Source organism: Pelophylax lessonae (genome assembly GCF_965119305.1).
Source record: "Pelophylax lessonae genome assembly, chromosome: 5".
Classification (NCBI taxonomy): Eukaryota; Metazoa; Chordata; class Amphibia; order Anura; family Ranidae; genus Pelophylax; species Pelophylax lessonae.
Window position 1 is genome coordinate 53,009,604 of NC_138772.1, and position 17,927 is coordinate 53,027,530.

A 17,927-nucleotide genomic window follows, 5' to 3' on the forward strand; every position below is an offset into this window, starting at 1 on the left:
AATTTACATAAGAGGTTTGGTGCTAGAATTACTGCCCATGATCTGTCTGACCTTCACTGTGACACCGCACATGTGTGGGATGATCGCTGTTTGCGTGCAGGACCAACACACGTTTGCTTTTGTGTGCAAGGGAGGACGGGGACCCTTTTTAAAAAAAAAATATTAATTTATTTCATTAATAAAATGTTGTTTTTTTTTTTTTTCAAATCACTTTTACTGCTGTCACAAGGAATGTAAACATCCTTGTGACAGCACTAGGCATGTGACAGGTACTTTTTATAGAGATTTCTGGGGTCTATAAAGGCCCCTTTCACACATACGGTCAGTTTGTCTGTTTTTCCATCCATCCGTCATCCATCAATGCATCTCTATGTAAAAACGGATGATCATCCGTTAACATCCATTTTCATCCGCTTCTGTCAATGTCCGTTTTTTGGTACGGATGAATGCCCTATTTTTCATCCGTCAAAAAAAACGGATCGGACGAAAAATGGATGTAAACGGACAAATGGTCCGTTAAAACGGATGAAAAACTGATACATTTTGACGTGACTGAACTGAACAGTCCATAAGTGTGAAAGGGGCCTAAGACCCCCAAATCCCCCCGTAGCCCTTAAAAGAAATAAAAACACCACGATCAGCGTTTTTGAATACTTTCGATTTTTAAAAATGGCGCCAATGGTTTCTGAGTAAACCGGAAGTGGTGTCATTGCTTCCAGTCTGTTACGAACAGCCGATCAAAGCTGATCTCGGCTTTGCTTGGCTGTCCGGCCAGCTGGCAGATGCGCCGGCTGGTTGCTCAGGTCTCCCGGTGGGATGGGAGAGCCCAAGTGGGGCACTATTCCATCCACTGACAAAAAATGGGGCACTATTCCTCCCACTGACACCAACCTGGGGCACTATTCCATCTATTGACAACAATGATTGGGCACTATTCCATCCACTGACAAATAATGGGGTACTATTCCTCCCACTGATACAAACAATGGAGCACTATTCTTCTCACTAACACCTACGATGGAGCACTATTACTCCCACTGACACCAACCTTGAGGCACACCCTCATAAAGACCCCCCTGTGCAGGCAGACTAGTATAAGGAGGACAATCTAAACAATTTATGATATGCACCCGCACTAATTCTGGTTGACAGAAAAAACTGGAGCAAGCAGTACAAACCTACAAATCTTATACAAATAGTAACTGTGGTAAGGATCAAACCCAGGATAGCATAGCATAGGGTTTTTACCATTTTTCTACATTTAAAATCAGACCTAAACCCAATCTGTACAATATTATTTTAAGAAAAAGCTTTTAAGTGTTGAAAAAACACAACCTGAGATAAAGTAATAGTAAGATTCAGCCACATAAAAGTACAAACTTTCATCAGCATTCTACTGAAACCAAGTAAAAAGTAAGCAAACATCAGCTGAGTGACAGGCATACACCATACAAGCTGTCCATGGTCTTTTTACATGTAAACCACTTGAATATCACAAAATTTTTTTTTTACATGAATTGGAACTATGGAAACTGCTGAGCGCTTAACGTCATTTCTGAAATCATGCCAGGCTCTGCTGTCACATTGCTAAAGGGAAAATCACTTTAGAAAGCATACAGATTAAATAGAAACTTGCCTATGGGTCAATTTCATTTGAATTATTATACAGGATTTAAATAGCGCAGGATTTATGCAGCCTTTTCCAAAAACCTAAACCTAAAATCGGACAGAGTGGGAAATAGTCAGAAAGATCGAGGTGGGGAGCTCAGGAGGATGGGACAGACTCTGAAAACACATTGAACGGGGTTTTTTATATTTTTATTTTATAAATCCATGAATACACTCACCGGCCACTTTATTAGGTAAACCTGTTCAATTGTTCGGTAACACAAATTGCTGATTAGCCAATCACATGGCAGCAACTCAATACATTTAGGCATCTAGATGTGGTGAAGACAACTTGCTTAAGTTCAAACCGAACAACAGAATGAGGAAGAAAGGGGATTTAAACCTAAATTTGATTTTTAAAGTGACATGGTTGTTAGTGCCAGACGAGCTGGACTGAGTATTTAAAAAAAACTGCTGATCTACTGGGATTTTCACGCTCAACCATCTCTCGGGTTTACAGAGAATGGTCCAAAAAACATAATATCCAGTGAGCGGCAGTTGTGTGGAGGAAAAGGTCTTATTGATGTCAGAGAAGAATGGGCAGATTGGTTTGAGATGATAGAAAGGCAACAGTAACTCAAATAACCACTCGTTACAACCAAGGTATGCAGAATACCATCTCTAAATGCACAACACATCGAACCTTCATAAACATTGTAATAGACATGTGTACACATTATACTCACAAAACGATTATGAAACAGAGCTCTGATGAAGGGGGAACACCCCGAAATGTGTAAGCGGTTTTTTGGAGGTCCACATCCTTCCACGGCCTGCGGCAGCTGAGGATGCCCAGTGGAGACCCCTGGTGGTCCCTCATTGCTTATTGCTCGTGTTTCATAATCGTTTTGGGAGTATAATGTGTATACATGTCTATTACAATAAACTGTTTTAAAGATAATGCGCTAGGCTGGTGCGCCCTCTGTCTATGTCTCTTTTCCAGTATCTGCTTTGGGTTACCACGACCCGTTGAGTGTGGCAGCACAGCCTGAATTTACTACAATTCGACCTGAATCGCATTTTCAGCCACAAGGCCACCCCTCAAGCGCAGGAGTCATTTGCTCTTTGTACAGCTAAAAACAGGAAACTGAAGCTACAATTCGCACAGGCTCAGTAAAATTGGACAATAGAAGATTGGTCAGAATTTGACGTATACAACATAAACGCATGGATCCATCCTGTCTTGTAATAACTGTTCAGGCTGGTAGTGGTGGTGTAATGATGTGGGGGATATATTTTCTTGGCACACTTTGGGCTCCTAAGTACCAACTGAGCCACGGCCGACCTAAGCATCCCCTGAGGACTACAGTGTACCCATCTTCTGATTGCTCCTTCCAGCAGGATAATGCACCATTGCACTCCTCACCTAGTTGCTGCCACACTCGCTTGACACCATCTGAACCTAATAAGTTTATCTTGGTCTCATCAGACCACAGGACATGGTCCCAGTAATTCATGTCCTTAGTCTGCTTGTCTTCAGCAAACTGTTTGCGGGCTTTCTTGTGCATCATCTTTAGAAGAGGCTTCCTTCTGGGATGACAGCCATGCAGACCAATTTGATGCAGTGTGCAGCGTATGGTCTGAGCACTGACAGGCTGACCTCCCACCCCTTCAACCTCTGCAGCAATGCTGGCAGCACTCATACATCCATTTCCCAAAGACAACCTCTGGATAGGACGCTAAGCATGTGCACTTAACTTCTTCGGTCGACCATGGCGAGGCCTGTTCTGAGTGGAACCTGTCCTGTTAAACCACTGTATGGTCTTGGCCACCGTGCTGCAGCTCTTGGCAGTCTTCTTATAGCCAAGGCCATCTTTATGGAGAGCAACAATTTTTTTTTTTTTTTTTTTAGATACTCAGAGTTATTTGCCATGAGGTGCCATGTTGAACTTCCAGTGACCAGTATGAGAGTGTGAGAGCGATAACACCAAATTTAACACACCTGCTCCACATTCACACCTGAGACCTGGTAACACTAACAAGTCACGTGACACCGGGGAGGGAAAATGGCTAATTAGGCCCAATTTTTTGTTTAGGGATAGACATTTATGGCTGTGTGTTGAGATATTTTGAGGGGACAGCAAATTTACACTGTTATACAAGCTGTATACCTGACGACTTTATACTGTAGCAAAGTGTCATTTCTCAGTGTTGTCACTTGAAAAGATATAATAAAATATTTACAAAAATGTGAGGGGTGTACTCACTTTTGTGAGATACTGTATTCTGGGTAGACTTCCTCGCCTTCACTATAGTAGAGAACACAGATCCAGACAAACCTTTATCCCTCAGTACCTGGCTTTGAATAGCTAAGCCATTGAAACCAGCGGCTGTAAAGCAGGATGGTAGATCAGCCCTGCGGATAATTGGTCCTCTCTGAAAGGTAGCCCCCAAGGGATAATAACGGCCACCAGGATGATTGGAAGACCCTCGCCTTTGATTCCTCGCAGGAACCGCCGAAGAAGCTTGAGCTGAGGGTGATACTGGCCTAACCGTACCCCTAGGACGCCTGCGGCATCTGCCAGAGGAACCTGTGACCTTGCCATGAACCTTGGTTACCTCCTATGGAGCCGAACCTGCTGAAGAAGCTGCATGCAAGTCTGTGCAAACAGAACTGTTCTGAAGGTGGATACCCCCAGAACCTGTATGCAAGTGAGGAGAGAGAACTGTCTGTGTTACAGCAGCCAGTGAATTACAGCCTGTGGTTCCTGAAGTTTGTCCAGAGGAAGGTTCACCCTGGTCTGAATTAAAATCAGACCTAGGTAATTCAATTTCCTGGACAGGGATAGGGGGGACCTTAGGTAGTTCGGACATCACCTGAATCTTTGCAGGAATGATATCCTCACAAGGAGACTAAGGGTCCAAAAACCCCCAAAATGGACAAACTTTGCCCCCCCTCCCTTTTTGTGGATCCCCTTGACGCTCACGAAGAAGGTCCACGGGGCCGGAAACCAGCAAAGATGTTCCCTCAACCTAGTAATGGGTGAGGGCAGACCTTCATGTTGACGGGGTCTTGTCTGCGGATCCGGAGAAGCCAGCTCTAGGCTTATCAGACCAAGGTTGCCTGAAACCTGCTGGAGAAGACTTATAAGATATATTTCCCTTATCTGCAGTCCCAGGAGCACACAGATTTTCTATGGGCTAAGGAGGGGGGCCCATGTCTGCGACGAGGCTCCTCCTCTTTCCTAGACTGTGGCAGGAAGGTACTCTTCCCCCCAGTGAGACCCTTAATGATGTCATCCAGTTTAGCCCCAAACAGGCAATCGTCTTGAAAGAGCAGATCAATGAGAGCTTTCTTGGAGGCTTGGTCTGCAGACCAAGCCTCCAAGAAAGCTCCAAATGCAGACCAAGCCACAGCACAGGCCTAATCACCATCGCTGAAACAGAAAGCTTGGACAGCACAGGAGCTGTAACCCAAGCTGCATCACAAATAAACTGCAGCCACTGGACCAACCGGCTTGCTAAATCAACATAAGCAGCGGGAACCTGCTCACTCCCCAGGCCCTGGCGCAAAAGCTCAGCCCATTCAGTTAGGGTCTGAGACACCAGGGCTGAGACCAAGACTGGTTGCAATCCCAAACCAGCCATAGTAAACATGCTGCGTGCCACAACCTCTGCTTTTCTATCAGCCGGGTCTTTAAAGGACAGGGATTCCTCTACTAGGATCATGGTTGATTTATTCAAACTGGAAACACTAGGGTCCATTACTGGTGGACTGGTCCACTTTTTAAAGCGATTCCTCAAAGGGTTAACGTACTGAGAACCGTTTGGGGACCACAAAGAATTGCTTTGGTTGCTCCCATTCCTTTAGATAAACTTATCAAAATAATGAAGATAAGGAAACACCTTAGCTGTGCGAGGTAACGTGTGTGCACCAAAAGAAATAGCCACGTCCGTGGCCACATCAGCCACATCCTCCAATTTAAAAGTTTCACGCACTACAGTGATAAGTGCATCAACCAGTGCTTTTTTATTCGCTGCTGCGATCATGGAGGAAACATCCTCACTATCAGAAGGATCGGAGGGTGTGATATCAAGTCCCCCTGGACGGGCCTATTCCACGGCGGCATCAGGCTCAGAATCATATGACAGACTGAGCAGGGAAAGGTGGCGGACGCTTCCTGCTGGGCCTTTACCAACATGCCACTTCCACCCAGGATACCAAGGACTGAAGGACTGCCATCAGTGCAACCATGGGAAGCTGGGGTTCTGAGGGACTCACCACCTCCATGAGGGGGTCAGTGGGGGAGACGTGACCCTGAGGCTCAATAGGAAATGGGAGACCCTGCAGGCTTTTTGGCACTACCTAAGGATCCCCCAAAATCAGGGTCAATATTATCAGAGAGAGAGATACAGGGACCCCAAGGACTCACCCTACCAGCCGGAGTGGCGCCAAAATGTATGACTCCGTAACCACCATGGACGCCATCCATTTCAAATATCCCGGCCAAAGGAAGAGAAGAAGTTGAGCGGCCTCTAGTGTCTCACCGGACTAAGGGAAAATGCCCACCGTGACGTCACAGGATACACAAACATGGCCGCTGGCCGGAGACATGCCAAACCAAGGGAAAATGGCTGCCGTGAGATCACCGGGCTTCCCAAATATGGCAGCCGGCTTCCTTGGACGCCGAGAAGCATGCTACCAGGATCCTCTCTGCACCCTCTGCAAGGGACCCCCCCCCCCCCAAGGTACTGTACACCAGGTAGGGCATACATTAAGGGGAGTCCGCTGCACACTCTGCACTGCTGCACTGGGACCCCCAAACTGCACACAGTATGGCATGCACCTAGGGCTGTATGCTGCGTCATCTGCAGTGGGACCCCCACCAGACCAAGGTACTACACCCTACACACCACCCCAAGACCTTTACAGAAGGGGAATGGTGGGGGGAGACACCCAGGGGTCTCTGCTGCCTGCCCAAGGACCCCCACTAGACTCTAGGTCCAGAACATTTAAGGGCGGGTGGGAGCTGTGTAAGCCCAGCTCAACTGAAGGACTTTAGGATAGGGGGGAACATGCAGGCAGGCCCAACCGTCCGAGGAGGGTACCCGCGTCCAACCCAAACCACCATTAGGGGAGAGGGGGTACTGTACTTACCATTCCATTGTGCAGGCAATGTTCCAGACTGAACTCAACACCACCTAAGTGGGGGAGCCTTCGGCCAAAGAGACGCTGCGACTTGGGCCAGCGCCCGGTTGTATGCGACCATGTGGGATGTTTAACTCGTGGGCCAGCCTCTGTCCGTGAGGCTATGTTTTGGCCGACCTATCGCCTAGCTGTGGTCTGCAGGTGCTCGCTGGCTGGACTGGGGGGCCACTGGATCTAGATTATCCAGCCCATCACCCACCCGGTGGTTGATTGTAGATTCTCCCAGGAAAAAAAAAAAAACAGCAAAAAAAATGCATGGAAGGAGAAAAAATTGCTAGGACCAAGAGATCCTAGCAGGGAGCCTAGGTATTTACTCCTGACTAGACAGATTAAAACTGAATACCTATAGCAGAGAGGGAATTCTATACCAGCTGAGGACGGCCCATGGGTGTAGCCAAGTGTTTTTTGTTCTGCCTAGTCATACTCCTGCAAAAAGGTGATATAACTCTATAGCCATGATTAACGGAGTGCTGTGTCCGTCGATGAATGAAAGAGAAAAAACAACCCCACACCATAATCCCCCCCTCCACCCAAATGATTTAGACCAGTGCACAAAGCAAGGTCCATAAAGACATGGATGAGTGAGTTTGGAGTGGAGGAACTTGACTGGCCTGACCTCAACGCAATAGAACACCTTTGGTATGCATTAGAGTGGAGACTGCGAGCCAGGCATTCTCGTCCACATCAGTGCCTGACCTCACAGATGCGCTTCTGGAAGAATGGTCAAACATTCCCATAGACACACTCCTAAACCTTGTGCACAAGCCTTCCCAGAAGGCTCATTGGATGGCTCCCGCTGCTGTTTCAGCCAATGAGGACAGGGAGTCCCGGGACAGCCGAGGCAATCATGCACCTTGTTGAATTGAGAGTGGGTTAAGGTGAGCATTGGGGAGGGGGGGCTGTGGGGGGGGGGGGGCAGCAGACAGAAGGTTTTTGACCTTCATGCATAGAATGCATGACGGTAAAAAAAACCTTCAGCCTTTACAACCACTTTAAATGCACAAATACCTTAGTTCCAATGACCGCAAAGTCCCTCGCTGGCATCTTCTCCCCAAGGTCTTCCAGGTGTTGGTCTTTGGTCATTGATATTGGTGACATGGCGGAATGTAAACTGAGCTGAGCATGCGCAGCTCAGTGTAAATTTCGCAGTGGATTGCAGAAAAAAGCCTGCCCGATTGCAATTAATTTTTTCCACTTTAAGAAACAGCAGTTATAGGTGGGCTAAACCTGAAAAGACGTCTCACCTCTTCAATAGGGTTGCAACTGCAGCAAAAGAGTGTTTTTTAAAGCAGCTTACCCGTACTCTGCAAAAAAAGATGACGAGTCACCAGCATCCTGATCCAATGATCACACTTATTCATTAAACGACCCATTAGTCAGATGAAGCGGACCTTTCGCGGCCACGCAGGGTCCCTTTCTCAAGAGGTTGCAGTGTCCCTACTCTGACTGTCAGCGTAGAACTCCTCTCCACAAGCATCACACAAACATTGACAAAACAACAAAAATTAGAATTTCAGATCATTCTTTAAAATTACAAGTGTGCTAAGTGAAATGCTATTCCATGCTTTATTTGCACTTTAAATAGGCTAAACAAAGACAGCAATAACCGAGGCATTCACAAAGCTATGCCGCATATCAAAAAGCTTAAGTGCAGATTTATTTTATGGAACGCTGTAATTAGAATGCAAAATGCTATTTTATTCTAACAAAAATGGTCTCTGTAACATCACAGCTACAGAAAAGTACCTACTTCTGTAGAATAAAATTGAATGAATTGGAAAGCAAAGACTCTGGCTATATAGAGGTGCCCTTTAAAAAAAAAAAAAAAATGGTCTACAGTAAAACTGAAGGCAATACAAAACACTTAATACCCAAAGCAGATAAACCATTATTGAGGATCCAAGTGCTCTTGAACCTTGGGACTGAGCGTTTGATTGGCACATTCTGTGAGTTATGGATTATGCATCTGTCTCCAGGCTTTTCATTGCTCTTATAGACCATCAATAGTTTTTGTGAACCCCGTCGCTCTGGAGACCTGTGTGCACATTTTCTTAGGGGAGCAATAAAAGAATTTGCCTGGAGGTGAGCTTAAGATTAAAGAAAAAAAACCCCAAACGTGTTATATATTTATATATTTATTTTCTTACCTGAAGCAGCCTGAGGTTCCTCCTGATCATTTTTCTCATGCCATTGCATTGTACAAAAGTAACTTAGCATGACTTCCCAGAGTGCCTTGCAGAGGTCGGTCAAACATGGGATGTAACTATCTGATGTTATGTGCTGCAAAGAAACATAAGAAGATTCATTTATTTAGCACTGTATCCACCTCACCAGCAGTCTCACCTAGGGTAAAGGCGAATCAAGAAAATGGCTAAAGCTGGCCATACATGGTTAGATGTTCATTTGAACATTTGTAGAACAATCATTTATCAGAACATTCTTTTTTGCCATCATTGAGTCAACTAATCTGAAAGCCTCTTAACATTTTGTCTACACCTGCTTTTTGAATGGAAGCCCAGATGTATTAAGCAGGTTTCATTATGGTATGTACGATTTTCCCCAAATGCAATACCCGCCAATATAATTTAGTTCAAGCAAAATTTTCCACCCTGCTCCTTCCAATTTTCTCATCACCCGAGGCTAAAATGAACAATGATTTGACTCCATTAACCATAAAAACAGCGATCTCCAAACAGCAGCCCTTTGCTTGCCTTCATTTGGCCCTTGAGCACTGTTCCTACCACTGATACAAGGCACTATTACTTTCATTGATATGAAGCACTATTCTTCCCACTGTTACCAACAATGCGGCACCATTTCTTCTACTGACACCAACAATGCAGCACCATCCCTTTCACTGACACCAACAATGCGGCACCATTTCTTTTACTGACACCATTCCTTCCACTTACAGCAAAAATGCGGTACCATTCCTTTCACTGACACCAACAATGGGACACCATTCCTTTCACTGACACCAACAATGGGACACCATTCCTTTCACTGACACCAACAATGGGGCACCATTCCTTTCACTGACACCAACAATGGGGCACCATTCCTTTCACTGACACCAACAATTGGGCACTATTCCTTTCACTGACACCAACAATGGGGCACCATTCCTTTCACTGACACCAACAATGGGGCACCATTCCTTTCACTGACACCAACAATGGGGCACCATTCCTTTCACTGACACCAACAATTGGGCACTATTCCTTTCACTGACACCAACAATTGGGCACTATTCCTTTCACTGACACCAACAATGGGGCACCATTCCTTTCACTGACACCAACAATGGGGCACCATTCCTTTCACTGACACCAACAATGGGGCACCATTCCTTTCACTGACACCAACAATTGGGCACTATTCCTTTCACTGACACCAACAATGGGGCACCATTCCTTGCACGGACACCAACAATGAGGCACCATTTCTTTCATGGACACCAACAATGTGGCACCATTCCTTACACTTACACCAACAATGTGGCACCATTCCTTGCACTGACGGAAACAGCGTGGCACCATTCCTTGCACTGACAAAAAACAATGTGGCACCATTCCTTGTACTGACGGAAACAATGCGGTACCATTTCTTGCACTGATACCAACAATGTGGCACCTTTCCTTGCACTGACACCAACAATGCAACACCATTCCTTCCACTGACACAAACACCACAGCACCATTCCTACCACTTACACCAACAATGCGGCACCATTCCTTTCACTTACACCAATGGTGTGGCACCATTCCTTTCCCTTACACCAACAATGGGGCACAATTCCTTCCCCTGACACCAACAATGTGGCACCATTCCTTTCACTTACACCAATGATGTGGCACCATTCCTTCCCCTTACACCAACAATGGGCACAATTCCTTCCCCTGACACCAACAATATGGCACCTTTCCTTGCACTGACACGAACAATGTGTTACCATTCCTTCCACTGACACGAACAATGCAGCACCACTCCTTCTAATGACGCCAACGATAGGCATAATTATTCCGAGTGATATGAATAATTGGGCACTCTTCCTTCACCCAATACCAGTGAAGGTGCACTATTCTTCCTGCTGAGCACAGTTGCTACATAATTTTACTCCCACTGACCAAGTCTGATGCTGGGGCATTTTCTACTCTAACTGGCCACAGCCCAGCACTTGTGTGGAGGAACAGTAAACTGATCCTTTGTTAGAAAGTTTGGAGACCCCTATATTAGAAAATCAAATATTTAAAAATGAAAATGTTCAAACTAAATTCAACAGGTATATGACCAGCTTAAGGGTACTTTTACCCAAGCCTCCCGAGTTTAGTTTAATTAAACGCAGCAAAAATTATCTGGGAAGTCTAAACAAATGTATGCTTCCCATATCAAGTACTCCTATGTTTACATGTACTTGCCTTTATGTGCGTTTATACAGATTCTAAATTGCCCCTGAACACATCTAAATTTGGACTGAACTATACCATTAAAAAATCACTATATGCATTTAGAAATGCCCCATAAAGGTAATAAAACACATACAGTATAATTGCAGGTTTGTCAATGCCAGTGTCACGGGTAAATTGAGAAGTATAGCCAACGCCTATTTGTCCATACTTCTCTTGCGAGACACAGGAGTGCACTTACTTGTCCTGTGAGACCAAGAATCAGTCGGCTGATTTTGGAGAGCTGTTCCAGGCTCTGGAAGGATCCCGACAATCCACCCAGATGCCTGATTGACAGCTATCTCCAGCTCTTAGCAATCGACAGAGCCGGAGCCAGCTGCGCCTGCCCCTTCTCCTATCTGGTGCTCCAGTGAGCGCTGGAGGGGCTACAGCATAGAGCAGTAACTGACAGTCACCGCTCTCTGCACAGAGCGAACCAAGAACTGAGTGATCAGCAGTCCTGTCCTCTCTAAGTTCTCAGGCTTAGAGTAGGCAGGGACAGCTGCAGCATAGAGTTTATTTTTTTATCATAACCCCATACATCTCCTTTACAGTCGATTCAAACTAGCGCAACTTGTCAGGCGACTTGTCAGCCTGACAAATCGCGCTCCCTCTCAGTCCATTGACTGCTACAGGACCCGTTCTAATAGGAGCGACACAAGTCGCTCAGACTTAGAAAAAGGGTCCTGTACTACTTCGGGGCGACCTCGGAGCGACTTGCATAGACTTCCATTATGTGAAGTCCATGCAAGTCGCTCCAAAGTCGTGGTGCATGGGAATGCACAAGTCACCCCCGAAGTAGTACAGAGTCGTGCTGCCCCAGTGTGAACCAACTCTTAAAGAATAATTGTACATTTTACTTGTTGAAAAATGCTTAGCAGCTTACAATAAACAATGTCCTTTCAATAGGACTGAATAGAGACTCTTCAGCCTATGAGTGGAAGAGCAAGATCCTGACCAGGAGACCTTCCTTGGAGAGACTGTTTGGCTCCCCGCAGATTCAAAGCTGAACTCTGTGTAAGACCAGATGAGTGTAAAACTCACCGCACCCTACGATCAGAATATACCATCTCCTTTAGCTCTAGCTACAACTATGTAGTACACAGTAGCGCATTTTGCTGTCAAAGTGTATATAAACTCTAAATCTATTTTTTGGTATGTTTGACATGATGCCTCACTGTATACATTTTTCTTTAGGAAACTGTTTCGCAAATGTCTAGCAAGAGTTTGTGCCTTGAGATTCTGAAGTCTAAATGCAAGCCACTGCCTCCTAAAAAACTGCATTATAATCAGCTTACCTGTGCGCTCTTTCAGTTGGTCAATGGACTGCCTTTCTAATAGACATAAAGGGCAGACCAATGATTAACTGAAAGAATGCACATAGTAGGCTGACAACGCTGCTGTAATTGTAAGGCAGTAGCATAGCATTGTCAGCCTACTACAGGAAGTAGTTACTGGCAGGATCCCCAAATAAAGCGGATGTAAACCCCATTCATGAAATTTGACCTGGGCACATATATCTGTAGTGTTTACCTATCTCTCTTCAAAGCCCTAAATCTTGTATCTTTCTGTTCCTCTGTTATCAGCCTAATAACTTCTGACAATCTCTCCGACACAGGAGATCAAAGCAGCTGAAAATTTGTGTCGGGGTGTGTACATAGAGATAGATTAGCAGAGAGCTGGTCTATTCACAGTACAGCTCTGCATGTTTCTTCCTTCCTCTGTCTATGTGGGGGGAGCCTTCCCTCCAATCAGCTCACACACAGTGTATGACTATAGACTCCACACCCAGTGCTGGTGCGGGAAGAAAACTTTGTAAACAGTGCAGAAAACTGAAGGCAGCAGATATACAAATAAAACTTATGTAGGGAGATTTGTTTCAACTCTGTATATCATCTGGGGCTGTTCACTTCACAGGGTATATGCAAGGGTTTACATCAACTTTAAGTGTAGCGCCCCCCTGGTACTTTAAAGGTAGGAGTCTATGGCAATAATGGGGAGTTTTGAACAGAAATTGGGTGCCAGTCGCTTTTGGTCTTTTCAGCCCTTGTTCAAATTGGAGCGACTTATCATGCAATTTGATAGGCCAAATCGCATGACAAGTCACTCCCTATTGTCAGGAATGTTCAAATCGATGATTTTAAAAAGTAGTTCCTGCACTAATTTTGGCGATTTCAAGTGTGGCTTGCATAGACATATGTGCATGAAGCCGCACTGATGTCTTCAAAGTCGGACCTGAAGTCACACCGACATGCTGCTTTGAAATACTGCTATTTCAGATGAAGTCGCATGATTTCAAAGCCGCATATAATGTGAATGAGGTGTCAGTTTTAATGTTGAACTGAAAAGTAGGTAAAAGGAGAGAGAGTTAGGGGTCTCTGACCCCACAGCAGATCACTTACAGACTCCTCAGATCCAGAACAAAGTACAGCTTCACAGCTTCAAAGCTTCAGAACCTTTAAGCCGACAGGGTCATACTGCAAGCACGTTTTCAGATTCTGGTGCATTAAGAGAGTCACCAGGCCCTTCTGAGAGACAGCCTTCATCCTGGCTCTCTCCAAAGCAAGGGGCCTCCTCTGGATCCTCCCACCTTGGCTCGGCTTCCTCCACACTGGGCAGCACAGCCTCAGGACCACCTCAGCACACGTAGGCCCCGATTAGGCATTGAGGCCTAATCACAGAGCTCCCTACAGCAGCACCTCAAGAGAGAGCCCATGGCCTGTCCCAAATAAATGGATTTTTGGAAAATCTTACCGTAAAATCCTTTTCTCTTAGCTCATTGACAGACGTAGTCCTCGGTGATTTAGCACCTTCGGGTTATGCTGCCCTCCACAGGAGTAGGACTAGACAGGAAATAAAAATGCTCTGGCCACACCCTAGGGGCAGTCCCCGAGGGTATATCCTCTCTCTCTCTGCCACAGCAAATCAGTTATGTCACAAAGCAGTGTTCAGAGAATTTAACCCAACCCAACTCCAAAACAGAGGGGCGGGTACTACGTCTGTCAATGAGCTAAGAGAAAAGGATTTTACGGTAAGATTTTACAAAAATCCATTTTTCTCTATCGCTCATTGACAGACGTAGTCCTCTGTGATTTAGCACCTTCGGGACGTCCCAAAGCAGTACCACAAATGAGGGGTGGGAAAAATGGAAATTAAATCCAATCTAGAAGGCCCAACCGGTGCCAACTAGAAGTTTTACAATGCTCATCCTCAATGATGAGACTGAACAAAAAAAGTTTTCAACAGAAAAAATCCTCGAGGTAGACCTCCGGTCTCCTCAAATTGCGGCCTGCAAAACCTTGCGGCCAAATGAGGCATCCGCCGATGCCATCACATCAATTTTATAAAATTTTGTAAAGGTATGTACCGACGACCAGGTGGCCGCCTTACATACCTGGACCACTGACGCCTGAAGGCCCAGGAAGTACTGAGCGCTCGAGTGGAGTGCGCCCTAACAGGGAACGGAGGACTCCGACCCTTAATAGAATAAGCCTGTACCACCGTCTGTCTAATCCATTTGGCGATAGTCGCGGCAGATGCAGGCAACCCCTTTCTGGGGCCATCCGTGATCACAAAAAGTGAATCCGTCTTACGGAACGATTCCGTAGCCTTCAGGTATACCCTGATTGCCCGAACCACATCCAAGGAATGCAACGCATGTTCCCGATGATGATTGGGCTGAGGACACAAGGAAGGTAGTACAATATCTTCATTCAGATGAAAATCTGAAACCACCTTAGGAAGAAAGGATGGCTTAGGATGAAGTACTACCTTATCCCTATGAATCACTAAGTATGGGGACTGGCATGATAAAGCAGCCAGTTCTGACACCCTGCGTGCAGAAGTGATAGCCACCAAGAAGGCTACCTTCTGGGATAAAGTAAGTAAGGGAATCTCCCTGATGTCTTCAAAGGGAGGTTTCTGCAGAACCGACAAAACCAAATTAAGATCCCAAGGAGGTAAGGGCGCGCGGACTGGTGGAGCCAGGTGCCGCACCCCCTGGATGAAATTCCGCACCAAGGACTTAGTAGCTAAAGGCTTCTGAAAGAAGATTGCTAATGCTGAAACTTGACCCTTGATGGTGCTCAAGGCTAGTTTCTGCTCAACCCCTTTTTGCAGAAAGGCCAATATTCGGGTCACCGAATAGGTACGTGGAGGAATCCCTAAAGATTCGCACCACGCGATATAAGTCTTCCATGTGCGATAATAGACCTTGCTGGAAGTCGCTTTCCTTGCTTTAATAAGGGTAGGAATAACTGAAGCTGACAACCCTCTGTCCTTCAGTACCTGGGTCTCAATGGCCAGACCATTAAAACCAGCGACTGTAAAGCACGATGGAAGATTGGTCCTTGAGACCGCAGACACTCCCTGAGACGAAGTTCCCAAGGAACGTCCGCGACTCGCATGTCCAAGTCGGGTAGATCGGCTTGACGAGGCTAGCCTAGAATTTCTAGGACCACTGGCGCTGACTGGATCTGAACCAGGCGGCCCTAGAGCTATCTGGTCCCGACCATCCGACAAAGTCTGATCGTTCTCCGTTCCCACACATTTATCAGACACCTGATTCCTATCAGGAACGGTGATCTCTCCTGGTTGAATCTCAGGGACCGAAGTCACCCAGGTAGAGGCTTCTTGGTCTGTCTGTTCAACCGGATCCGATTCTTGTGGGGAACTGAGACTAATCTTTGGAAAAGGTAAAGAAAAAGATCTTTTCAGGGAACGGTTACTACCGCTCCCTGTAGTACTTAAATGTTGGAAGGGAAGAATCGCACCGGTAGCAGTCGTCGATGCTCGATCTAATGCCCTGAATACCGGTGAAAACGTCCCCCCACCCTCAAGCCGGGTGGGGGCGCACCTTCAGGCTGTGTAATCCTTTGCTTCAGGTTTGGTTTGGCTGTCGGTCTTTTGTTTGTCCGACCAGCCCTTCTTGAACCCTCCTGGAGGAGCCTTGCCCTTCCCGCTTTCAGCAGTCGGGCGCACAAACCCTTTATGGGCGGTAAAGAAAGGTCCCCGCTTGTTACGAGGTCCTTTAGCTTTAGCAGCCTGTGGCAAGAAAGTGCTCTTGCCCCCAGTGGCATCCTTAATGATCTCATCTAGGGTGGCCCCAAATAGGCGATTCCCCTGAAAGGGGAGATTCGTCAAGGTCTTTTTGGAACCTAGGTCTGCTGACCAGCATTTTAACCATAGCACACGTCTGAGGATTACCGCTGACATAGATGCTTGCCCTAATAGGGGAGTAGTATCCAAGGCTGCGTCACAGACGAACTGTAGTCCTTGTATAATCTGTTCCATTAATTCAGATGTTCCCTGGGGGATATCTTTCCCCCTCAGGTCTTGGCGTACCAATCTCGCCCATTCCGTTAGTGTCTGGGAAACTAGACCAATAACAATTACTGGTCTAAATGCTGACCCTATCAGGGAGAAGATAGTGCGGGACTCCGCTTACACCTTTCGATCCACCTGATCCTTAAAGGACGAAGTGTCCTCCACTGGGATAACCGTGGCTTTATTCAGCCTGGAAATAGGTGGGTCCACCACCGGTGGAACCATCCATTTCTTAAAGAGGGATTCCTCAAACGGATAGCGTCTAGCAATACGCTTGGAAATAGTAAAGGTACGCTTAGAATGCTCCCATTCTACCTTAATTTTGTTATCAAAACACTTGGGTACAGGAAAAACCTTCACCGTTTTGATGGGCTTGTTAGTACCAAAGGGAATCTCTGTTTCAGTTGCCTCTGCCGGTAAAACCTCAAGTCTTAAGGTTTCCCGCACCGCCACAACTAGTGCGTCCACCAATGCTTCTTCCCGAATTATGGCGGAAGAATGAACGTCCTCCTCACTGTCTGAGGGAACTTTACCTGAGATAACAGCCCTTGCAGAGGGACCTGCAGCTGCAGTGACCATCTCGGAATCTGAGTCAGAGGTGTCAGATGATATAGGGGTAGGCGGGGGTCGCTTTCTTGACCCCCGTCCCTGACAGGCCGTCTCCACCCGAGCCACCAAAGACTCCAAAGCTGATGTAAATGCGTCTATACTCTGTGCACCGGCGGGTCCCGTGGTCCCCTCGAGGGAAACAGGTGGGGGTGCTTGTGTGGCAGGGTCCATGATAATTCCAGTTACTACCCGGAAAATTCAATCCAAAAATAAAACTTTTTTTTTTTTTTATGTTAGACCCCCAGCGCCACAAAGCCCCTTAGTGTTAGCTGCTTAGGGACCCCTATTGAGCAAAAGAGAGAGAGATAGACCCCCAGGCTCACCACTTGATGCTCAGAGTTTTCCACTGCACTTGTCTCAGCACTGTCTCGAACCGACAGGAAGTCTCTTGGCTGGCTGCCCGGGAAGAAAGGAGGCGGCTCCGCCCCTCCGTACGCCTTCCGGCGCCTCCCCTAGCTCCACGAGGTGTTTGGGTCACCTCAAACATGGCCGCCCCCATGCTGGAGACACGAGGCTACGCCAAAATGGCGGCCTCATGCGATCTAGCAAACAATGGCGGCGGCTGTACCGAATAGCGGCGTGACTGCAGGGCATCACAACACCTTCTCTACATGGGGATTTAGCCTGGTCGGCGGTACCGGACCCTGGCGGACCGCATGGCCGTCGGAAGGCCTGCTATTGCTGGAGACCTGACTTGGAAGGCAGTCTACATGTCCGTGGCTTCTGACTGG

At 46.6% G+C, this 17,927-nt stretch overlaps 1 protein-coding gene across 1 annotated transcript in view; it reads right to left on the reverse strand.

Annotated features, from left to right (window-relative positions):
• Positions 1-17,927, reverse strand: part of VPS50 (VPS50 subunit of EARP/GARPII complex) — a 428,941-nt gene that overhangs the window by 110,180 nt on the left and 300,834 nt on the right. Inside the window, exon 13 of the mRNA XM_082258038.1 lies at positions 8,965-9,097. Coding sequence (XP_082114164.1) covers positions 8,965-9,097 — 133 coding nt within the window. The remainder of the gene's footprint in view (positions 1-8,964; positions 9,098-17,927) is intronic.